This window comes from Schistocerca americana, chromosome X (genome assembly GCF_021461395.2).
Source record: "Schistocerca americana isolate TAMUIC-IGC-003095 chromosome X, iqSchAmer2.1, whole genome shotgun sequence".
Taxonomy (NCBI): Eukaryota; Metazoa; Arthropoda; class Insecta; order Orthoptera; family Acrididae; genus Schistocerca; species Schistocerca americana.
Genome location: NC_060130.1, coordinates 312,806,364 through 312,833,256, shown reverse-complemented (window position 1 = coordinate 312,833,256; position 26,893 = coordinate 312,806,364). Strand labels below are relative to the sequence as shown.

Genomic DNA, 26,893 nt, shown 5'->3' with positions numbered 1-26,893 from the left:
AGTTTTTGAAGGGATATCCACTGGGCCATTTTACTACTAAATCTGAGGGGGTTGCGATGGGAAGTTTCCGTTGTGAGAATCAGCTCATAAAGACAGTTACTGAAGAAGTATGGTACAATGTTAGTAGAATCATGATGTAACCAGTAATTTTCACATGCAAAATGTACTTCTAGAGATCAAAGTCACATTAAATTCTGAATCTATAGATTATTGATGACTTTTTGCTTGTGGAGCTACAGAGCAACTCTGATAATTATTATAAATAAAAATACAACTGGAGCTACATTAGCCATAAAAAATCTATAATATATTTAGGCAACAGCGAATATTAAACACAAAACTGTATTACGGATGTTTGAGGAATCAGACACATGACACACCTTTGAAAAATATGTCTGTAAATGCAGATGTTGAGAGCACTGACACACACCAAAATAATATGCAAATGAAAGTGAGGTTTAAGGAGTTGGAATCAATATAACCTATATTAATAAATAATTTTATTTAACGTGGAAGACTAGTACACAAATGAACCAAATACTATAACATGAGATATGCACAGTACAAGATGTACAGGGATATAATTTACAGTAAACTAACACAGTTCTACATACTGCAGAGTTGGTGTACAAAAACAAACTATAACAAAATTATAACTTTTCTCATTTATGGTCTGAACCCAAATTATTGACATAGTTTCCTTATTTCAAACTTTAGCCCTTGTAAACAACTAAATTAACAACCTCAAATGAAACACATGTATATTACTACAGACTTTACATCATAAATAAAAGCCAGACTCTGAAGTGCAATGAACAGAAATATTTTGTACAGTATAGTTAAAACTCTTGTAAAGGCACTAGACTGAAAGGCTTTTAACAGTTAAAGAGAACTGTTACTGAATACATTAACTAACTACTGGCATATCATGGAAAACGGCAGACATTCATCATACATCATTTCCATAAAACTTAGGAAAGTTTACTATGCAGTCACATCACAGCAAAAATACTCTCAGGTTATAAAGAGGTGCAATTCACTGTTATGATGTCAAAAACTTAATTTTCTTCTCAGCCAGCAGGAAGACTTTGCTCTGTAATTACAACCTGCATTTAAGATCACTGCTTACCAGTCGTGATTCATTTATATAGAACTGTTACTGATATACCCGTAACTACAAAAAGTATGAGGCCGCACAAAATGTAAACAAAAGCTTTCTGTGCTAAGGATTTCTGTTTTTATCACTGTATGTTCAGTTAATTCCAGTTAATGTACCAACGTGTATCTCATCTCCAGAAGATGCTTTTTTTCCTTTAAATTTAGCAGTGGAGAGAAGCTCACAAACTGCAAAAGTATGAATTTTCTCATAATTTTTATGAATATACAATACACCAACATCAAAACCTTCAACATTAAAAATTATTTTTGTTTTTGAGATGCATATTTCAATGGAATATTGTTCTAGAAATAATGGGCAAGTTCATTCCATTTTTTCTCATCATTTTAAATTCTAATTCTGAGAAACAGTACCAATCTTCACAATAGATTCTTAAGACCATCTTTCAATTAATTTGTGTAAACAGTGCAGCATTCAAAACAGGTACTCTGCAGAGGCTGTCACTTACTTAAACAAAAACAGGAAGGAGAAGACTCATCATACACAACTTTTTCTGTACATTTCAGCTAAAATATGTTTTTAACAGCTTCCCCATTTCTTTAAAGTTCATCTTAAATATTCTTTGGGTTTTCCAAACATAATTAACCACAATAAGCACCACTATCTCGCTCTTCCAATTCAGTTAATAATAACAGCTTAAAACACTTTGAGAAGCGACATCATCCAATGAAAGAAAATGCAAAAAATAATAAAAGAAGACATCATGGAGAAACCAGCCATCAACTATTATAAAACAGAACATCAGCTATGGCACTCTTCATGAAGCATTTCAGTGCAAAGAGACACATGTACTGGAAGCAGATATAAAAATTAGCCTTTAAGTTCACTTGTGTGCAAGACTTCTGGCACTGATGGTTTTTTGGTAAGTGGTAATGTCATTAGTTTATTGATTCAGTTGGGCTTATTGCAAGCGGATGTTAGCAACCTGGTTTAATTTACTAATTCAGATTACAATTTTAATTTTCCATGAAAGTTTAGTTTCAACAGTCCCTCCCAACACAGATTACAGTTTCTCGTAACTGAAAAAAAAAATAGATAAGAATTGAAATTGCGCGACAAAGGAAGAAAGGGCCAATTTTTTTTATGATAACTTTATTTTTTTCAATGAGTAGCTATGATTTAGGAACATCTTAAAGTCCAATAATACAAGTGACTATGAGGGCACACAACTTTAGGTGCCAACTAAAGTGACAAGTTATTCAAAAGGGAAACCTCAGATGCAAACAAATGTACTGCATATTTAAGTAGCATCATATTAAAAATTATACCCACTGTAGTCTTTAAATGTTCAGAACATTTTAACAGAAACAGTAAGTTAGATTGAGTAGATGAAACTTCAGCAGCCTTATGTTTCACCAATTTCCAGTAAATCATTAAATCTATCTTGTCAGTCTGACTACACTGAAACATATTTTGGGTGCTGATTCCAAGCTACTTTAAATGGTACACAGTTATGTACCTCTCACATTGGTCTAAAATCAACACTCAAGATATACTTCAATGCCCAAACAACCCAAGTGTATGATTTACTGGGAATGAGGGAAACATTATGGTGTTCATGTTTCATTGCTGGAATTTATGAGATAAGTGTTAACATAATCAATATCGAGAAAGAGAGAGAGAGAGAGAGAGAGAGAGAGAGAGAGAGGAGAACTTTATTTTTTAATCCTTTGTCTTAATGCTTCAAGTGTCACATTATTTGTAAGATTGATAGGTGGTGTTTCTCATTTTAATAATTACATATGTCCACTTCCCTAGTATGTGAGCCATGGCATACATGCTTTATGGTGCAGCATGACAGTATTCGTTGTTGGTTTTTTCCTGCATGTTCTAAATGGGATTGTTTCTCATACTGTAGTGAATGAGTTGCACTCAAAACACTTCCATGACCCATTTGCTCAAGTAATAGTAACAGTGTCTGCCTTTTTCTTTCTTTCTGCATTTTTGTGCTACTAGATGATGATCAACTTTCACAGTTGGTGAAAAATGTCATATTATCTTTTGATTGTGGGACTTCCTTCCACTGCTAAAGAAGCAAAGCTTTGTATGATTTCGATATTTAACTGCAATTTTGATGATTTTAATGCATTTTGCTTCTATAAAAGAGTCACAAATGTTACAAATTTGCATTAACAAACATTCCTAAAGCCCTGACATTTGTTAAACGAAATGATGAGTTTAATCTCCTCTCTCCCTCTCTTGGCATTAAAATGAAGGCTTTCATCTTCATAAAAGCTTTCCTTAAATTTTTTGAGATTTATCCTTAGTATACTGTACAATTGTTATCAGGCTATTTACCAATACCGTAAATTAAAACACACTGTCCTATTTTTCACTTCTGTTTTTCCCACTCTATATTTCAATGAATTCCACACTGATATATTTCTACTGCAAAGAACATTAATTACTTAGAAACACAAGTGCATAATTGTACTTACCATCTGCCCTGACCAAAGTGGCAGCACAACTGTATTATGTCAGAGAGAGAGAGAGAGAGAGAGAGAGAGAGAGAGAGAGAGAGAGAGAGAGAGAGAGAGAGAGAGAGAGAGAGAGAGAGAGAGAAACAAGCTACTTTCCAGTATTGTCCAATTTATTACTGTTTTTTATGGCTCAGAAGTTATTCACTGACAGCAATTGTGCATTGTGCAACTATTTTCTACAGAAGTCTTTTGCTGTCTAGTTCGGATGTGGATGGTATAATATGACGCTGAATTCAGTATGTTTTATATTCACTTTCACCACCCATCAGAGCACATGATGCTCAGTAATCATCGTGCATATTTATAACACTAACTACCACATTTCTCATCACCTAATTTAACAACAGAAAAAGTATCACTCACTACTTTGTTTTAGACATCTGTAAATTATTTCACAGGCATCCTCCATTTTTTTCTAAGGCAAGAAACTTAACAATAATAATAATAGCAAACTGTAGCTCATGTCCACAAAGGCATTTTCTGTGACTGCTGCACTCTACATACTGCTTAAAAAGCTCTTAGGATTTGAAAATGGCTTTATGTTATCAAGTGATCAAGAATAGCTCCTGCTATGTCTGAGCTCACAGTGGGCTTCTTTATAAAATATAATTCTACCAGTTACAGTTCATTTACCATACATGTAATAACTTTTGAGTACTGTAAAATTTTTAAGAAATACCAAAAAGTGATATGTTGCTTTTAAAATACTAATAGTGGTGCAAAATCTTGCAGTCAATAGAATAAAAAAGGAACACAATGGTGGAAGGCCCTTGGCTTATATATTATGTTTTATAGATGTGGCAGTCCAATATGATGCCACAATTGCTATAATGATTGTAAACTGTTTATAAACTTATTCATACACTGTTTTACAACTAATACAGGCATAATTTCACAGCCTTATAATGCACTAGACCTGCCACTAGACGGTATTTTCAGTTAAATACCTGAAATGTAAATATCATATTGCAAACTTAAATAATAAATACAATAGTGGGAAAGAAAACGCTGGAAGGTACATAAAAGTTCATAACTTCAGAGTTCCTAACAGCTGTCGGCCAGTAATCATTATAAGTGATCTGATGTGATTGGCATGTGTTACTTGTTGGCCCATGTGGATAAAACTAGCATACTGAGACTCTGTTCCAGCAGGTAACATTTGGCATAGAGATTCCAATGGATATGTCTGGGCCAAGTACGTTAAAATTTCTGAAACAGAAATTAGATATCAAAATATTTCACACATTGAGAAATGAAAATAATAGGATGCATACATTCTATATTCACCAAAGACACAGTATAATCTTATGTATGACATGAAATTATGTAATATCATATTAAAGATCAGTGCCATTGTAAAACAGCACATATTCTTTCAAGTTTCTAGCTGTCTGGTAAAAAACAAATTATGGTAACTGTGTATAGTAATTACAAATGGCAACAACTAGATAACTGATGGAATTAATACAATTATCTATGTTAGCTCACACCTAAAAGAAAACAAACTGATTTTTTGGTGGACAGAGTTTTTGTAGTACGACATTTTGCTGCTAGGAGCACATAGCGCAAACATTCCAGAGTCAGTAAACCTAGTGCTGTCACTGGAGAAGGCCAGGACTAGTTTTGGCGGAGTTTACAATGACAAATGTTTTCTATGATTGTCGTTCGTGTAATGGCTGATTTTTGTGACAAGCATGCAGCAGTGAAATTCTGCTCAGAGAAAGTGGGACAGAAATTCTTGAAATGTTAAAAACGGCATATAAGGACGATGCTAAGGGGAAAGCTCAAATGTTCAAGTGGTTTTCCCATTTCAAAAATGGTGAAATGTCAACTGATGACAAATCTTGTTGTGGTTGTCCCTCCACAGCTTGAACACATGAAAATGTTGAAAACATTCGTGCAATCATCAACGCAGATTGATGGCAGACCACTGAGGAAATTCTGGAGCTGTTGGGAGTGACTTTGAGCTCAGTGCAGTGAATTGTGACAGAAGATTTGGAAATGAAAAGAGTGGCTGCCAAATTCGTGCAACGACTGCTGACTGCTGAACAAAAACAAGGTTGCATTGGAGTATGCTGCGCTTTGAAAGAAGAGTCCCAAAGTGATCCGAACTTTTTTTCAAAATTTATCACAGGTGACAAAACTTGATGCTATGCTTACAATCCTGAATTAAAGCAACAATCACGTAAGTGGACGACTTCAAGTTTGCCTCACTCCAAGAAAGCTTGTCATGTTAAAAGAGACATGAACGGAAAGCATTTTGCTAATGCTGCTGAGGTGACGAAAAAAAACAACAGAGATGATGTAATGCATCACAAAAGTTGAAAGTAAATAATGTTTTGAAAAATAGAATAAAATAGATAAAAGTGTATTAATGCAAGTGGAGAGTACTAAGGGGGATTAAAGATGTGTGCTTTAAAAATGTTCAGTTTCTTTTAGGTGCCCCATTGTAAGTAAGCAGAAATATAGTTGTGCTAAGTAGATGACCTAGACTATGATTTAACAGTTTAATGGTTAGCTAGTCAATTGTCTATTTCATTAATCTCTAAACAAATACAAGAAGCAGAATCTTTCAAGAGCAAAACTTAATGCTGACAAGAACAGGGCGCCCACAGCTGCTTCAATAAATACCTCTGTTGCTAATGAGTTCAGCAACTTCATCATATGAGTTTCAGTACTGAGACAAGAAGAGGAAGAGGAGGAATAAGGAAATTATTGAAGGAAATAAGTATTGACTGAAACATTGGGATTTCCATAAACTTCATTACTCTGGTGAGCGGTACAGAATACCATTCACAATGTAATAATTAATTTTACAGAAAAAGCAACAAAACATATTGACCTTTAGACTCTTGCCACACATTTTCCCTTTTCTGCTACTGTTGGTCTGTAGATGGATTAATTTTCATTTCCTCCAGAACCTTCACCTACTCTTTTCTCCAGTTTCTGTGTGCCTGTTTCCACTAACAAAGGAATTCTAAATGTTCCAGAAGCTTAGAGTTCAGTAATGAGCTCTAATTTGTGAGCCTGTTTGCTTCCTTCTGTTTAAGTTCTGACAACAAATACCTAAACAAAATTTTTCTCCATTGAATAGTGATGATATATCCTTTCTTAAAGTATATATAAATAAAAAAAAAAAAACCCTCTCTCATTAACATGTGGGGAACTGACATATCTGCAATCGGGTGTGACACAGATAATATGATTCCTTGATCATGTTACAAGCTTTCAGGGATGATGAAGAAGGGTTTTCAATTTGAGATAAGGGGCCCTAGTCTGGAAATGACCTGGTCGAAAGTTATAACCGAATATTGTTCTGTTACCTCTGACAGTGGACTACTTCTACTGCAAGCTCTTTGCTTTGCTATATTTTGGGAGGGGGTAGTATGGACCAAACCAAAGAATAATGTCCAGTAAATATAGGCTCTAAAATGAATACCTTCCAGCTATCAGCACTTGTTCAGCAGAAGAGATGTGTTTTCATAGTGGCATAGATGAACAAGTTCTCATAGCTCCTAAGTTTCCATACACACTTTAGAGCCTACATTTATTGGACTTTTTTTTTTGTACATATTACCTCCTTCCAAAAAATGGAAAGCAAAGAGCTTGCAGGAGAAGAGGTACACTGTCAGAGGTACCAGAATGTTTTTTGCTTATAACTTTTGACTCGGTCTCTTACCTCAAATTGGTACATTTAACCATCTCCATCATCCCTGAAAGTTTGTGACATCATTATGGAGTCACCTTGTATAGCTACTAGTCTCCTACTGAGTAACACCCCAGGTGCTGGACAGACTGCTAATCATTACTGGCAACAATCAGCTCAAGGTCAGAATAGGTTCTCGATGGGTCTGTCTGTCTGCTGTGTCCCTGTACCTGAATATACTGGCTAATAATAGCCTTTCTTTTGAGTGCACTAACTCCAGAAACACATTCTGTCCCTCATGGAAACAAGCATTTTGGGGAAAAAAGATTAAAATAGACATGTTTTAGTCCGAATTGTTTCCATGAAAGACGCATGTCATGTTCTTAATGGTGTAATATAAAAATTCCTTCCAGAGGTAGGCAACAATATTCTGTTCAGCATTCAATGATAAATACAAAAAACTTATCAAAGTTTTAATTTTGTTTTCCTTTGACATGACACATTATAGAGAAACACATCATGTCTAAGGAAAATAAAATTTGTGATGAAGACTAAACTATCAGTCATTAAATGCTGAAATTGTTAGGTACACAGGCTTTTTCACTAGTTCCTATCTAACATATCTGTCCTCTTTTACTCCATCTATGCACTCATACCTTCGCTGCCACTAAACCAAGTATTGGTTTTGATGCTGACTCTTGTTCATTACAACACTATAAGAGAGAGTATACTGGAGTGAAGCATCAGGTAATTATTTGATTGTGCAAATAATTACAAAAAATATGGTAATTTTCACTGATGCAGAATATGTACAGTATATATGGCATATGTTTTATGGTCTCTATGATGGCAGTGTTGCTGCTGGCGCTGCTCCTGTTGCTGTTGAAGAATACCATCACCACTTTTTTATACGAGTCATTCCAGATCAAAACTTTTTTTTACGAGCTTTCAACTGACAGCATAAAAGTAGTAATTTATTTACATCATTTTGTTCTTCACTGCAAGGCAAGTCAAATAACTGACCCCACGTGTCAATGTGCGTTTTTACTGTCTTCTAGTGGTAAACCATAAGAAGCACTGCAAAAATTACACCCATTCTCGAATCCTAGTTGTTTATATGAAGATGGTATCTGTTCTTTCGGACATGTCCGAAAGAACAGATACCATCGGTGACCATGCAACTCTCTTAGAATGAAATGATAATTAGATCAAGAACCTAAGCTGTTGACAGGTGTTGATATACATCAATGGGGACAGTTGAAAATGTGTGCCATGTCCGAAAGAACAGATACCATCTTCATATATTCAAGGTTAACCAGCCATGTCTTTCGGACATGTCCGAAAGAACAGATACCATCTTCATATATTTAAGGCTAACCGGCCATTGACCTTCTTCTTCTGTGCTGGATGAACATGCATTGCCCGAACTCTTACGGGACTTGGTAAGATTATCTGCCGCGAGTAATGAGTGTAATGGGCAGGGGCACTACGAATGTAGTGTATGAACATTAAGTTGGGAATGTGGGTCTCACGGGGAGCATGCAAGGGCCAAATCCCTGCAGTCATCCTATTCTCTGTGCCCTCAGTGGCTCAGATGGATAGAGCATCTGCCATGTAAGCAGGAGATCCTGAGTTCGAGTCCCTGTCAGGGCACACATTTTCAACTGTCCCCGTTGATGTACATCAATGCCCGTCGAAAGCTTAGCGTCTCGATTTAACACTTTCAGACCTGGCGTCCAATATATTGGACACTGACTTTTATACATATTTTGTAACAGTAAACAATTTCATTCACCATTGAAACCCTGTTGCCTGTTTACTGGACATCTCTCACATTAAGTTCCATGCATCTTGCTGCCCTCTGTTGCTGGAACTGTGTACTACATCGAAAAACAATCAAGATGGCGGACCCTTTGTGAAATACTCCAGATAAGTCATATTTACGTGTTAAATGCTGCAATATACACATCTTCAGGTGCTCAAAAAAATATATATTGGGTAAGAGCCATCTGTAGAGATTGCGTTTAATGTAAGAGATGCAAGATTATGAACATAATTGAGCTATTACAACACTAAATTACATCTTCCAAAATTCTGGACATCAGGATTCGGCAGTAATATTTTTTTCCCAATAAGCTGCAGTGAAGGAATTAATATTATGGTTGTTTTCAATCTACTATTGTCTTATAATGTTCTTTCAATTAATGTTGCGTTTCTCTTTGGATTCATAGCATAATATATTAGCTAATAAATTATTTTATCTGTGGTATCCAGTGATTAGCTTTGTATTTTATGACATTTTCATCTGTAACATACATGATAGTTTGCTAAAACTCGGTTTTTGTTTGTAGATCACAGGAAGGTATATTACACAACAAATCCAGACCACATCAAGGAGATCCTGGACCTCTTAACAGCAGGAGATGTTTCTGATATCGAAATCAATATTTCCAATGACAAAGACCATCTTGAAAATATTCCAGGTGCTGTTTCCACAACTCCAATGATAAGAAGTGAGAAAATGACAGTGAAAGATGATTTGTTGGTGACACAATTTGAATTCACACAAGATGCAGTGGAGGTAGCATCAGTTCATAATGGCCTAGAAGGTGACAAAGAGCCACATGAGCTAACTGCACCTGCAGGTACTGTATGTAATAGTGAACCAGAATATGACTATCACACTAGGAAAGAAGAAATAAAGTATAGACCTCACCCTTGGTCACCTCCTCCTATTCATTTTGAGAATCAGTGCTATATTGATCAAGAAATTGAAGAAGAACCTGTCTGTTACTTTATGAAATATGTAACTGAGCAAGAATGGGAAATGTTTTCGAGAAAGACAAATATATATGCATTACAGTCTGGTTATACAAATTTCAAACCAACAAACCCAGATGAAATAAAAGCACTCATTGGCCTGCATATAGCGATAGGAAACTTGAAATTTCCTTGAGTGAGATTTTACTGGGACAAGTTTGTTGGAATAGGTTTATTCTTAGATTCTATGACTAGAGATAGGTTTTTCCAGTTGTGAAATGCTCTGCATATTGTCAACAATTTGGAATGCCCTGCAAACTCAAGTGGCAAATTGTATAAAGTTCAACCTTTGTACAATGTTTTCAGAGGAAGGTGTTTAGAGCTCTCCCTTGAAGAATATTTATGTACTGATGAACAGATGGTTCCATTCAAAGGTCAGCTTTCAATCAAGCAGAATGTGAAAGGCAAGCCGTTAAAATATTTGTTTTGGCTGGAAGATCTGGTGTTGCTTATGGCTTCCTAATATATCAGGGTAGTGCGACTGAGCTTGATGAACAGAACAAGAAACTATTCAGTTTAGATGCGTCTGTTGTTCTCCATTTGTGTGACAGAATAAAAAGTGAAGGACACAAGCTATATTTTGACAAATACTTCTCTTCTTATCGTCTTCTTCAAGTATATAAACAAAGAAAAATTTTTGCTGCTGGAACAGTTCGTGTAAACAAGTTTTCTTCTCCTACGTTGATAAATGACTAAGATATTAGAAAGAAGGAGAGAGGATTTTCTGACCAGATTGTCAGTAGAGACAATAATGTAGTCCTGGCAAAGTGGCTTGATAACAGAACTGTGATATTCTGTTCAAATTTTGTTGGAATAGGTAGAGAAGACACTGTTGAACGATGGGACAAAACCTCAAGATCATACGTTAAAAATCAAGCGCCCTGAAGTTGTTAAATTGTACAATGAATCAATGGGTGGAGTAGACTTGTTTGATCAGCTGATTGGACTGTACAGAATCTTTATTACACTCAGAAAATGTACTCTAAGAATGCTGAAGCATGCTGTTGATTCTGCTTTGGTCAACAGCTGGTTAGAATATCGAAAACACTGTTCAGTGAAAAAAATTCAAGACAACAAAGTATTCAACTTACTGCATTTTCGAATGAGTGTAGCTGAAAGTCTTGTGAGAGCAGGGACAAACACAAAGAGAAGAAGAGATAGGCCAGGCAGTGAAGAACCTGGAAAAGAGACTCAACAGGAAAGATCCAGAGCAGAGAGATGATCTCAATCAAATGTACAATACGATGGTATTAATCATCTCCCAGTGGTAGATCAACACAAAGATGGAGGTAGATGCAAAAACACACCATGTCAAGAGAAATCAAAAATAATCTGTTCAAAATGTGATGTTCACCTTTGCCTAAAAAAAGATGCAAATTGCTTTGTGGCCTTTCATACAAAATGAATGTAAAGAAAACTGTCTTCTGTAAGTGTTCAACTTATTAACTGTTCTGTAAATCATAATACCAGTAGTTAAAATTATTAATTTAACGTACAGATTCCTGTATTTTATAAAAGAATTACACCCTTGAAAAGATTCTGCACAATAAACATTGCTGTATAATTTGTAACTACTGACTTCTTATTTCACATTATCAACGCCTCCGAGACCCAATGTCCAATTTATTGGACAACATTTCATTTTTTAAACCAAGTATGACATATTGAAATTTTGCTCGAATATACAATAAATAGGTCCATATAGACATGATAAAGTGCAAATCTTTTTTTTTTTTCTATTTTTAAAATAATTCAGGACTGAAGGGGTTAATTATCATTTCATCCCAGTAGTTGGGCTTTTTCTCATGTTCGTGGTTTTGCTGACTGATTATTACTGACACCAAACTTAAGTAATTACGTCTAAGTTCAAGTTCAACCAATGCGTTAAGCAATGTAAACAATCCTATGCAGCATGGGCTGATGACATAAAATGCTTGGCATGCAAGTGTGACTTTACCTGTAATGGATGCGGACTCCTTAATCCATGATGTTATTATACATCTCACTCTAGATCATGATGTTCCTGTGAAAACTTTAGAAGTTTCTGATCCCAACATGAGTGATGTGTTAAAAACTGCCAAAGCTCATGAAGTAACTGTGTCAGCACAAGCTCAGTTTCACGATTCCTCAGGTGTTGATGTTGTTAGTAATTTAAGTTGCAATGTGCTCCATGATCACCCGATGACTTCCAATCAAGGTCATTATCTCATTTACAGAGCACCCATTTCTCCAGTAGTCCAGCAACACCGGTTCAATAGTTAGTGCAGAAGTTAGCAATTCCTCAGCCTCATTGTCAGCATATGTGCACAAATGGAAGCTCTTTGTCCGCCACTTGCATGTCCTCAAGTAAGCAGAGGCTCATTCGATGTTTTCCTCCTCCTCCTCATTGGCAGACACCAAAAACATTCAAGCCAGAATGAAATTTTCACTCTGCAATGAAGTGTGCGCTGATATGAAACTTCCAGAGCACTTGCCCACGTAAGGCAAAGGTCTCGAGTTCGAGTCTTGGTCCGGAACACACCCTTTTAATCTGCCAGGAAGTTACATTCAAGCCCTCAAATCGTGTCCATATGGTGGACCGCAGCACAACTGACTTTACTGCCCTACTAGTGACAACATCTGTTTTGCATGGTGCAAATCGAAGCACCTCACAAGTGTCTGCTTCAGCTGGTGTGCATTGTCAACTTTTGCCGTCAGCATGCTCCATGCTATCTTGTTGATGCCCATGGCAGCAACAGGTGAAATGCAATGTCTTGTGTTGTAACTGGACAATGCAGATTTCCAGTTGGACACAAGTGTGAACATTTTTCTGATTAATGAGGACACATACCAGTGCACTGGCTCTCCATAGCTGTAATCTCCTAAGTGCAAAGTGGTGACATACAATGCCCAGTCAATCCTGTTGCAGGGTCAGACAGTTGACCAAGCTAAGTATAAAAATATTGCTCAGCAACTAATCTTGTTCATAGTAAATTCTTGGATGATGACTAATGTTTTTGGCATAGATGCTTTTACGATTTTGTGTTTTCAAATTCAAGACCAGGTTAATTTAGTTTCACCTGCGATCCCATTCAAGGAACTTGGTATGTTGTGTGTACAATTTAAGCAGCCATTTGAACCAACATTGGTTTGTGCAACAGAGTTCCAGGCCCAAACTTCCTTAAGGCAATGGGTAGTGTCTAAGTTCTGTAGGGCTCTTCCGGTGCCTTTCACCACGTGCAAGCAAGTTAAAGCAGAACTAGATATGTTGCAAAGTATGGGTGTTCTACCACCAGTATCATTGAGCCAGTGGGCTACATCCTTGGTCGTGGTTCAGAAACATAATGGCTCACTTCGCATTTGTGTTGATTTTAAGTCTATCGTTAATGCTCAAGCAAATGTCAATTTGTATCCACTTCCTCGACAGGAGGAATTGTTGGCTAAATTGGCTGTGGGGCCAATATTTTTCAAAGATAGATCTTGCCAATGTCTACTTTCAGTTATCTGTACATAATCAGACAAAACAGTTTTTAGTTGCCATTTGGGGTCGCAAGTGCTCCCGTGATATTTCAAAGAAATTTTGTGCAACTCACCCATGGTATCCCCAACTGTGTTAATTATTTAGACTTTTGTTACTTACTGGGGCTATGTGAGAGCAGCACCTGTGAATTCTACGGATGTTGCTTGAGTGGCTCCAAGCCCACGATCTGTGCTGTTGGCTTGACTAATGTAGTTTCTTTGTGCTGAGTGTCAAGTACTTGGGTCATATATTAAGTCAAGATGGGCTCACTCTGATGCAGAATCATGTGGCAACAATCACTGACTTACTGGCTCCTAAGAACCTCAAAGAACTACAGTCGTTCCTTGACACAGTAAATTATTACACCAATTTTATTCCGAATGTGACCCACATTTCACATTTGCTCATTCAATTGTGTAAAGAAGGCATTAAATAAGTGTGGTCAGAGGCATTCCAGAAAGCTTTTATGCAACTTAAATAGTGCCTTAGGCTGGCACCTTGTTTCGCTTTTAGCTATATTCCATTATGGCATGCATTTGACACTTGCTGCTGATGCATCAGATTGGGGTGTGGGTTACCTACGAGATCCATTATCAGTCCACCATGCAGCACTCTAAAGTGGACGCACTTTCCTGGTTGACATGTGGCTCATATGCTGAATTTGATAGGCATGAGGCCCTTTGTTTTGCCTTAAACACAAACCAGCAATACACCGTCGATGGATTTCTAATTATGGTGTACAAAGTAGCAGCAGAGACTGTCTGTGAGCTGTTTCTCTGCAAGGTGGTGTCTGCTGTACGGTGGAGTTGGCCAGAGCATTTGCCTAAGGATGTTGATCTGGAATGATGCACGTATTTTTCCTTATGGCACATGCTTAATGTTATCAAGGGGGTTATTTTGTTGGGTATGGATGATACTGAATGCCAAGTGGTAGTTCCTCTCATGCTCCGCCCACGCATAGTGCAACTCCTCCACATTGCACATTGGGGAACGTGCAAAATGAAGGAAATAGTGTGGCATCATGTGTATTGGCCTGAGATTGATGCCATCAATGAATGCACTGCACGGAAGTGCCATGTCTGCACCAACAACCAGTCTGCCCCAAAGCAGAGGTTCAACCCTTGGCTACAGCCTGACTGGCTCTGGCATAGGGCACATGTTGATTTTGCTGGTCCATTAGGGGGAGTGATGTAGTTGCTTGTTGTTGATGCCCTCTCTAGCTTTCCATATGTCACATGGATGGCTAAATTACAACAGCAACTACCATCCATGCGCTGGGTGTCATATCTGTGATACAGAGTTCCCTTCCACTTTAGTTTCTGACAATGTCCCTCAGGATTTTTGTCAGTACAATGACAGTGAGCACCTGACCACCATTCCTTTCTATCCCATATTCAATTCAGAAACTGAACAGATTGTCAGGACCTCCAACATGCAGATGTGCAAACTAATGATGACAACGTAATTTGGTGGCCTAAGCTGCTCCCCAGACTCTGTTGATCAGCCAGGACTCTCACAGATGGCACCATCTACCACCCCAGCCAAACACGATAATGGCCCTCTGAAGGTGTCTTTGACAGGCATTTGTACATTTCTCTCTCCTTTCCCATGGCAAAGTTGCCAGAAGCTGGGCCACTTTCGGTCCTATATGCCGATTAAAGTGGGGAGAGATTTATTATCTGAGAGTGATTTGGATTCCTGTGTAGCCTGTCATCAGAGATACTCAGGTTCCAGGTGACAGACGCTACTTGCGGCTGCAGAGGGTGTGGCTGTGGTGGCAAGCATGTGTGGTGGCACCACCCCCTGATGAGTGTTTACCAATATACCACAGCCCAGCAATTGCAGCCAATCTCTCACCAGTCACTTAAGTCTTAGTTACACACGACTGAATTGCATTTGCAATTGGATTTTTCTCCTTGGATGGTGGTATATGCTTTAGATAACTTAGCTATGCTCTGGACTTGTGATGGTTGTTAGTTCACTTCATGATCTCTACTGTGATTCATCTCCAGAACTGTCTGTTTTTTGTTTTGTTCTGTCAGTCTCTATGTTACCGTCAGTTCAAGTTATCATAAACTGTGTTTCTACCTACACAGAAATAGCATAGAAAACTTAGCTCCTGATGAAGATTTTGGAGGCAGTCATCAAACGCTCAGTACTTTACCTGAAACTGATGTAGCAAGTAAACCAAGAACTTTTTATTTAAGAACTCCATCACAAAAGACTTTGTAACAATATGTGTATGCATATTATTACGATTGTGTAAGTTAGTCCTATAACTAGCATGCAGAAACTTTCTACATATGTTGATAGCTTGCAACCAAATGTATGATGAGCATTACGTACAGAAAACTTGTAAAGGGAAGTGTACAGTTTAACACCCTTTTGATAGTGAAGTACTTAGAAGGAGAGGAAGTTTGTACCCCATTCACCTTAAGTGGAAGCAACATCTTTACATCAGAAACTGTGCTTTGTGGCTTGAATTTTGTCACTGGATAAATAATAATCATGCTGAAGCCACCTTTGAACAGGATGGAATCAATAACACACTTAATAACCATTCATGGTTGCATTACAATCCACATGGTCCAGTGGAAAATAATTTCAGGGTTACTTTTATGTATCAATGTAGTGTCTGTAATGATTAGTGATATGTTCATAGGTCCAGCTATTTTTGGAGATCAAATTAAAGGAGACTATAACTTGCATTTAAAAAAAAATACATCTATAGAACAATCAGAAAACATCTCACTGGCCACACATAATAGTTATACTTCCAAAATTATGGAGCTCCTTCACACCAGGTGCAGCTGCCCTCCACTGCACCTGACTAGGTATGACAGTGCTGTATATTATACAGTACTCACTCAGGTGATGAACAGGCTTCAATATGACAGACAAAGGAATGAAACTTGGAGAATGGAACATAAATGATTTCAGGTATGTTGATGATACTTCTCTTCTAACATAGAAGAGGAAATATATTGACCAACTGTTGTTCAGAGTAAAGGCATAAAATGAAACTGTTGAGCAGAAACAAATGTGAAGATATCCAACATCATGATTACTAAAATTAAAAAGTTTGTATATGCAGCATCAGTATCATGGAAATTACCCAGCATTCAGCAACAAATGACTGTAATGGCAAACCTCTGGACAAACTTTGTTGTAACCCTACCTGAGGAAACCACACAAGGTGTAAATTAGGCATCCTAACTAGGATACAAACTGAGACCGTTCTGATTATGATTCCAGTATTTTTCCACTGAAGCCATCACCTTCACTTTTAACACTTGCTAGCACTATGGGAGTTCTGCATTGTTTTCATATCAGATTTTGTGGAAGTTGTTCATTACTACTTCCTTAAGACCAAAAGTAGATATTTCTAGAAGCATGAAAAAAAATCAATAACCTAATGTGGAATGAGAACCATAGTGTGGCTTGAGATTCTGCTTATAATTTTTGCCAAATACTGTGCACCTAAAAAAAAATTATCAAAGTCTCAAGTGCCTGTCAATCTGGAACCCGTGCGTTCCATATTCCTTGCAAAATCAACACAGACAGTCATATAAATACTTAATCTATGGAATGCTAAGCCATATATAACTGTGTACTGTTTTTAAATAACTAACAAACAGACCTGACATTTTTAATAAATCCATGAACTGCCAAACAAATTCACATCAAAATTAACATCACTATACTGGCAACAGATGCAGGACACCAAATAATGGAAAAACCTCCAACATAACTACATATGAAAAGTTCATGCTGTAACATCAGGTTAACAGTTGCAAATACATTTCTCGAGTTGTCACCAGAAAAAATTGTATAAGCCCCATGATATTTGTTCAAAGCGACTGTTTGACATATTCAGATAGTTCTGGTATTTGCTATTGACACAAGTGATTATATTTCTGTAGCAGCATCCAAATTTATCAGGGCCATGAGCAGAAATGAGATATGTGGAAAAGCTCTTACGGCTGAACAAAAAGAGCACTCCCTGTAACCCCAGCTAGGAACTGAAGATAAGCATTATGCAAATTCCCCATGGGCAATGACTATGCTGTTGGACATCGCTATGGCTCAAAGCTGAATTAATTATATTATTAAGTAAACCATATATATCCTTATGGCAGACAATTTCCTCAATAGGGACGTGGGAGTCAATTAAGTGCTGGCTGCCAGTAAATTAAAATGTGAGAAACAAAAATCTCTGATAATATACCCAACACAGCATGCTGCAAAGGTTTAATTCAGTTTTTAGAAGCAGGCAGCAGCATAGTTGTTGCCCATGATGCACTTTCTGAAGGTCTTGCTGTGGTTTTCAACAAGGAGCTCAATGAGTTCTACTTTTGTCACTGCATGACCCCAATAAATGAATATTACCAGTTGCATTTCACAGCAGTAACCACCGCAACTACATGAAGATATCAAGCAGCTGATTCAAAGAAATATTGTGGGACTTATCACAAAGTTATCCAGTGGCAAACCTGAAAAGCATATCTGTAATGCTGGGAAAGCTGCAATGTCACATCATGTGAAGATTTAATTACTTTATTATTCTTACAGTTGAGTAATAATGAAAAGACAGGTACTTGAGAATACATACACAGAATAACATATGATTTAGTATTGGAAGTCTTACCATTCATTACTCGCATGTAGTATGGCTTCAGTAACTCATCAGACAATGCACTGATTTTCTTGTGTAACAATGACAACAAATGTTTGTACTCACTGTCAACAGTATATCTGTCCTGTAAACAGAGACACAGTTTCAGTGTGATTCAAATGTTATCACTTCAGCTTATAGCAGCTATTTACAAACTTACAAGTTAAATCTCAGATTCACTTAAAATAACAAGAGCTGTTACACAGAAATAACTTTATTTTTCCATGGAAAAAAGAAAAAGACACAAAGTATAAATCCACTGGCAAGGCACATATTTAAAATTTACTTGCATATAATTGCATGGATTCTAGATATTATTTGTAAAGGAGCAGTGAGGTGTTGAAGAGAGAGAGGTGGTAAATGATTTACAATTTGTTTTCTGGTCCCCTTACCAGGAATGGAAGAGAGGTATGTCACTGTGCAATAATATTTTACTATCTTACTTTATATGTCTAGATCCATAGGATAAAACTGAGCAAATATACATAATGGAATGAATCAGTACACTAATTAGCATCAGAAATGTTAATAAAAGAGAAGACAAAATTTACATCAATTATATGAAGATGACAAGCTGCTAAGTAAGAAACTAGCATGATCAACAACATAACACATGAATTTGCTTAATTTTTATCCAGAAACTCCCCAACAGCATAGAAGGGATGTGGTATGAGGAAATTCTTCAGTTTAAACTTAAAAATGTTTGGATTACTGCAATGTGATTTTCATTTTTGTAGTAGCTTACTGAAAATGGATGTAGCAGAATACTGCATGCCTTTCTGCACTTGAGTCAGTGGCATGTGGTCCAAATGCAGATTGGATTTCTGCCTAGTATTAACTGAGTGAAAGCTGCTAATTCTCAGGAACAAGCTCATACTGTTAACAATGAAAGACATTTAAAAATGTGAATATGTTTGTGAAAGTGATGCCTCATTTTTTCCCTTCAGTTCTATTTCATTACTGATTTATTAAACTGTGATGCATAAAAATGCTAAATGAACTTTCTTTGGTGTCCAAAATAAGAGTGTGATGCTAAACTTGCAACTTTATATCAGTATTTTTAGTTATTTTTCAGTTTCCTTCCAAAATTCTCAACAAATTTATTTATTATAGTATGTAAATAAATAGAACATTCAGCTGAAAAATGAACTGTTCAAATCATGAGGCACTCTCATTTTGAAACATACTTCTGAAAATGTTGAAATTCAGCTTTACTCAAAGAAACATACACTACCTGATCAGAAGTATCTGGACACCTGTTTGTGGACATTAATATGTGGTGTAGCCAGACTTTCCTCTTATGACTGCTTGAACTCTGTTAGAATCACTTTCAATGAGATTTCTGAGTGCCTGTGGAGGAATGGCAGCCCATTCTTCCTTGAGAGCCAAATCAAGAGAAGGTTGTGATGTTGAATGCTGGGGTCTGGAGCGAAGTCAAAGTTCTAACTCATCCCAAAGTTGTTCCATTAGGTTCAGGTCAGGACTCTGGACAGACCAGTCCTTTTCAGAAATGCTAATATCCACAAAGTATAGCCTCACAATGTTGCATTGGCATGCTGATACAATCAATATTGTCTCTAAACTGTTCCTCCACTGTTCACAGTACACAATGCTGTAAAATATACTTCTGCATTTGGTGTTTTCTTAAGCACAATAAGGGGACTACACCCTAACCAAGATAAACACCTCTATAGTGGAACACTATTGACATTACACATGATGGCAGGTAAAGTTGTTCAAGCATTTGCCAAACCAAAACACTTCTACTGGACTGCCACAGGGTACAGCATGATTCATTATGCAAAATCACTTTTTTTAGAGTCATCCACTGTCCAGTGGAATCACCATGTGAAGCATCATTCAGCATTCCCTACAGAAATTTGTGGCTCATGAGGAGATGCTCAACCACTGTGCCCAATTCTTTTTAACTTCCTGCACATACTCATTGGGCTAGTTGGACTGCTGGCAGCACTTTGGAACTCATAAGCGATTCCTTCTGCTGATTTCATGTGAATTTTTACAACCACCCTCCACAATGGTCAACAGTTCCTGCCCATCAGTACGTGAGGTCTACTTGGTCTTTGTTTAGATGCAGTTATTCCTTCGTGTTTCCACTTCACAATCAAATCACTAACAGTAGACTTGGGTAGCTTTAGAAGGGTCAAAATGTTGCTGATGGATTTGTTATTCAGGTAACATTCAATGACTAGGGCATGTTCGAAATCACTGAGCTCTCCTCACGGACCCAATCAGTTGATATTGCTCCTGTGGTGTCACCGCCAGACACCACACTTGCTAGGTGGTAGCCTTTAAATCGGCCACGGTCCGTTAGTATACGCCGGACCCGGGTGTCGTCACTATCAGTGATTGCAGACCAAGCGCCGCCACACGGCAGGTCTAGTCTAGAGAGACTCCCTAGCACTTGCCCCAGTTGTACAGCCGACTTTGCTAGCGATGGTTCACTGTCTACATACACTCTCATTTGCAGAGACGACAGTTTAGCATAGCCTTCACCCTACATCATTTGCTATGACCTAGCAAGGCGCCATATCAGTTACTATAATCTGAACAGATAATATTATGAATCATGTACCGTCAAGAGCGACGTTCATCATTAATGGATTAAAGTTAAGTATCAAACTAATTACGTCCGCTTTCTGAATTCTCATTCCTTGTCATGTTCCAGACCTCACGTCCGTATAGTTCTTCCCTCCTCACGCCAGCCTGCGTGAGCTAAAACGCGTGCATTTCGGCCTCCACTAGCAACACGGTATTGACTCTTCTGCCAACACAACAGCTTCTCTATTGACAACTCCCTCCCGCCTTTTATACTGGTGGGTCTACTTTTTCTGACATCTAGTGGTCATTCTGCGTTACACAGGGATGTCTGGGTACTTCTGATCAGATAGTATAATCTATTACTCACTATTACTATAATCTATTACTCACTATTTTGTGAAGTAATTATTATTATTATTACAAAATCATTTAAAAACCACCTTACTTTGGCAAACTGCAGCAGTGTTTGAGGACAGAAATTCAGCAAAACATTCGTTGCTTCCTTTGTTGAGACACACAGGACCTGGAGGCTGAGGTTTCCATGAAGTTGTGGGTGTGTTTGAACAAATTGGTAAACTTCTACAACACACTCCTTTGGAAGTTTCCCAGAGCAAAGAAGGCACTATGAAATGCAAAATTATATTTTTACAATCTGGGAAGATGTGAACCTTTGACATAATAATGTATACTTTTATCTCTGAGAAATAAGTCCAATTGGTCTCAAAAATTGGAGCCCGCACAAAGTGGGAATATTGTAGTATCATTTTTTAAATAGCATAGCTCACTCTTAAGCAGCAAGAATACAATACCAAACATATGTTCTGACTAATTATAGCCACTCCTCTACAAACTGTACATAATATAAATTAAAAATTGATGAGTATTTCATTCTTGTATATGAAATACCGATGTGAGATTCATCAAAAATAAAAACTAAATGCTTAGCTACTTTCCCTGCAGAAATATTACAAAAGGGATAGGTGAAGCAGATGTTCTATGCCCATGCACCAGTGTGTCTGACTATTATACAAAGTACAAAAGAACATGAATTGCAGCACATTTCAGATGCTAAATGTAAACTTTAAGCTTTGCCTAATGTTAAGTTGTAATTGAGTCACATAATATACTTTATGCATGAGGTTCAAAGTGACAACAGACAAGCTTTAAGCAGTTCAATGAGTATAATATGACCCACCACAATAGGAAACAAAAGAATGAGTGAAGAGGTGACTATCTGTAAGTTTATCTTCTCTTTTCTTTCTTTACAAGCTAGTTATACATTTGCAAGGAAAATTATATAATTTTACATTAAATTTTGGAACTGGTTCAATATCCCTGCCAGTGGATAAAATCGGTAGCAGTTCGAAGGTTTTAAAGCTAACAACAGACAGTTGTCACCAGAGGTGTCAGTGATGGGTCACGTGGCCTCAGTCAATAACAGCACAGGTCTAAGCAAGCAGCTGCACAGTAGTCTTATTAGTATGCTGCATGATTAACTACCATTCACGCTTAGCTGTTATTGGGTACCGATCCTGCTTTCGGACTTTGACTTTCTGGCTATCGTTACTGTTGTTTCTTCCATGTACTCCTAATGATACACTTGCCTTTGTTTATGGGTTACACATTTGTACCAGGAGCAGACATTGAAGCGGTGACAAGTTCTTACCATACCATGCTTATGGTGACATGTTCATACCCAGTGCATCAAGTCCCTGGAACTTTGGCAACAACAGCTCCAATTACAATGGCTCCGACTACAACAGCAACAGTTTGAAGTTCAAGAGCATGCTGTTCTCCTGCAGCTCTTGTCTCAGCAGCAACAACCACATTAGTGGGTGGCTGTGGCTATGCCCTCAATCACTGTTCATTGCCTTCAATGAGTCTTCATATGGCAGGGAAGTCTATCTCTACCATTCTGAACTGTACTATTTTGCTTATGGCATTTCTGGTGAGCAGCAAAGTGCATTACTCTTGTCTTGTAGTAGTTGTTTATACTAAGTGGTACAGAAATTGCAACCACTTTCGGATCCAAATGAATTACCCACAATATGGATACAGCTTGGGCTGCCAACATGCAGGCTCTTTTGCTCACAAGTCCAATTTTACATGCCAGAGCTGTGCAGATTTGTATGCAGAATCATTGACTAAGGGTGTGATTTTGCACCTTGCCCCTGACACTGAGGTCTCATCTAAATCTTTGGCCAAGTCCAATTCTAGTCTTTGTGAAGCACTTAAAACCACTAAATCTTTAAAGATTGCTTCAGCAGCAGACCATACCTTTATGGATGAAATTCGAATTCCCCAAGTTGTTAGTCACCATTACATGCAGCAGTCAATTGGTGATTCTAACTCATCATCTAAAATTATGGTTCTAAGTCTTGCCCAAGTCCACAGGTGTCCAGATCACCATCATCTCATAAGATATTATTCTGCTGTCCACTCAGCATCAAGTGATCTTTTTTGTAATGTTAATTGGGCAGGTTAGAAATGCCCTTGCACCTTGGCATTGCAATCTACTTCACATATGTCAAAGAAACTTCTGTCCTATGCACATGCCTGCACTGTGCAGCAGATCGCTAGGCCTACAGAAGGTGTGGTCACCTTGTAGAAGTTCATCAACAAGCGACCCACCGGCGGTGCCCTCAGCTGCAGCATGAGGACAACACTGTGGTCCACACCATCATTGCTACGGAGAATGCAGCTGCCCTGCTAACAAGTGTGAAGTGAAGTCACGTAAGAGGTATGCACCCATTTTTATGTAATTTGAAGGTTGTATCAGTGCTATAGTGGTTGCTATAAAAGTTCATAGAAGTCACAGGTTGTGTGGTGACTACTTTCTTTTCAGTACACATTTGAATTTATACGTCATTATCAGATTAATCAGGCTTTAGGTAAACACATCACACATATGTATGGAGTTATTTATTTTATCCGTAAAACAATGTGAGTTTCATACTGATTTATGGATAAGATAGATGCCTCCATACATATGTATGACTTGTTCACCCAAACCCTGAGTTAACAAGATGGAAGAAAATAGCTCATTACGAGCCAAGTTCTTTATCGACCATACAATTAAGGATAAGGCAATCCAGCTACAGGTGGACACTGGTGCTATGGTCAGTTTGATCAATTGTCCAACATATGTCACTGAAATTGAACCCTACATGGTGGTAAATTGCCAGCTATAACAAACAGCGAATACTGTTAAAAGGCCAAACAACTATATCAGCTTCGTACAGAACATAGCCCAACAAATAACAGTTTTTGTATCAAATAGTAACATCACAAAAAATGTATTTGGCATGTATGCCGTCTAAAGATTTGGCTTCTCAATCTAATATTCTGTAAACCCGGTGTCAGATGATAGCCACATAAAGAAATATACGCATTATGCAAGGCCTAACATCAAGTTTTTGTTCCCAGATTGGGGAAAGCCAAATCATTCGAAGGTCATATAATGCTCATGCATATGGTGGAGCCGCATTTTTTAGGGCTTGCCAGGTGCCAAAGTCCCTTTGAATCTAAGTCAAGGAGGAAATAGACTGGTTGGCCCAGTTGGATGTTATTGAACCAGTCACATCCAGCGAGTGGGTCATGTTGCTGGTTGTAGCCAAAAAACCATCGGGGAAGTTGTGGCACTGTAGAGACTTCAAAGTGACTGTCAACTTTCAAACAGATCACGTATCTCATTCCTTGGCTGGAGGACCTCTTCACAAAATTGAGTGGGGGCAGGTACTTCTTCAAAATCGACTTGGCTGAGGTGTATCTACAGCTTCCTACAGACCACACCTCTCAAAAAATTCTAGTGGTAAATACCCCCCACAGCCTCTTTAAATTAAAAAGAGTGGCCTTCAGCATCGCCAGCGCACTGGCAATCATCCAACATTTTTTGGAGCAGCTGTTCCAGAATGTGTCATCGTGCATAACTACTTGGATCTACATCTACATCTACATTTATACTCCGCAAGCCACCCAACGGTGTGTGGCGGAGGGCACTTTACGTGCCACTGTCATTACCTCCCTTTCCTGTTCCAGTCGCGTATGGTTCGCGGGAAGAACGACTGTCTGAAAGCCTCCGTGCGCGCTCTAATCTCTCTAATTTTACATTCGTGATCTCCTCAGGAGGTATAAGTAGGGGGAAGCAATATATTCGATACCTCATCCAGAAACGCACCCTCTCGAAACCTGGCGAGCAATCTACACCGCGATGCAGAGCGCCTCTCTTGCAGAGTCTGCCACTTGAGTTTATTAAACATCTCCGTAACGCTATCACGGTTACCAAATAACCCTGTGACGAAACGCGCCGCTCTTCTTTGGATCTTCTCTATCTCCTCCGTCAAACCGATCTGGCACGGATCCCACACTGATGAGCAATACTCAAGTATAGGTCGAACGAGTGTTTTGTAAGCCACCTCCTTTGTTGATGGACTACATTTTCTAAGCACTCTCCAAATGAATCTCAACCTGGTACCCGCCTTACCAACAATTAATTTTATATGATCATTCCACTTCAAATCGTTCCGCACGCATACTCCCAGATATTTTACGGAAGTAACTGCTACCACTGTTTGTTCCGCTATCATATAATCATACAATAAAGGATCCTTCTTTCTATGTATTCGCAATACATTACATTTGTCTATGTTAAGGGACAGTTGCCACTCCCTGCACCAAGTGCCTATCCGCTGCAGACCTTCCTGCATTTCGCTACAATTTTCTAATGCTGCAACTTCTCTGTATACTACAGCATCATCCGCGAAAAGCCGCATGGAACTTCCAACACTATCTACTAGGTCATTTATATATATATTGTGAAAAAGCAATGGTCCCATAACACTCCCCTGTGGCACGCCAGAGGTTACTTTAACGTCTGTAGACGTCTCTCCATTGATAACAACATGCTGTGTTCTGTTTGCTAAAAACTCTTCAATCCAGCCACACAGCTGGTCTGATATTCCGTAGGCTCTTACTTTGTTTATCAGGCGACAGTGCGGAACTGTATCGAACGTCTTCCGGAAGTCAAGAAAAATAGCATCTACCTGGGAGCCTGTATCTAATATTTTCTGGGTCTCATGAACAAATAAAGAGAGTTGGGTCTCACACGATCGCTGTTTCCGGAATCCATGTTGATTCCTACATAGTAGATTCTGGGTTTCCAAAAACGACATGATACTCGAGGAAAAAACATGTTCTAAAATTCTACAACAGATCGACGTCAGAGATATAGGTCTATAGTTTTGCGCATCTGCTCGACGACCCTTCTTGAAGACTGGGACTATCTGTGCTCTTTTCCAATCATTTGGAACCCTCCGTCCTTCTAGAGACTTGCGGTACACGGCTGTTAGAAGGGGGGGCAAGTTCTTTCGCGTACTCTGTGTACAATCGAATTGGTATCCCGTCAGGTCCAGTGGACTTTCCTCTATTGAGTGATTCCAGTTGCTTTTCTATTCCTTGGACACTTATTTTGATGTCAGCCACTTTTTCGTTTGTGCGAGGATTTAGAGAAGGAACTGCAGTGCGGTCTTCCTCTGTGAAACAGCTTTGGAAAAAGGTGTTTAATATTTCAGCTTTACGCGTGTCATCCTCTGTTTCAATGCCATCATCATCCCGGAGTGTCTGGATATGCTGTTTCGAGCCACTTACTGATTTAACATAAGACCAGAACTTCCTAGGATTTTCTGTCAAGTCGGTACATAGAATTTTACATTCGAATTCACTGAACGCTTCACGCATAGCCCTCCTTACGCTAACTTTGACATCGTTTAGCTTCTGTTTGTCTGAGAGGTTTTGGCTGCGTTTAAACTTAGAGTGAAGCTCTCTTTGCTTTCGCAGTAGTTTCCTAACTTTGTTGTTGTACCACGGTGGGTTTTTCCCGTCCCTCACAGTTTTACTCGGCACGTACCTGTCTAAAACGCATTTTACGATTGCCTTGAACTTTTTCCATAAACACTCAACATTGTCAGTGTCGGAACAGAAATTTTCGTTTTGATCTGTTAGGTAGTCTGAAATCTGCCTTCTATTACTCTTGCTAAAG

At 38.2% G+C, this 26,893-nt stretch overlaps 1 protein-coding gene across 1 annotated transcript in view; it reads right to left on the bottom strand.

The window, feature by feature from the left end:
- Positions 1–485: 485 nt before the first annotated feature.
- LOC124555286 (Hermansky-Pudlak syndrome 3 protein) overlaps positions 486–26,893 on the bottom strand; it is a 175,999-nt gene continuing 149,591 nt past the window's right edge. Inside the window, exons 15-17 of the mRNA XM_047129159.1 lie at positions 21,302–21,478; positions 18,271–18,382; positions 486–4,866 (exon numbers count right to left, since the gene is read on the bottom strand). Of these exons, the coding sequence (XP_046985115.1) occupies positions 4,685–4,866; positions 18,271–18,382; positions 21,302–21,478 (471 nt within the window). The 3' untranslated portion in view covers positions 486–4,684. The remainder of the gene's footprint in view (positions 4,867–18,270; positions 18,383–21,301; positions 21,479–26,893) is intronic.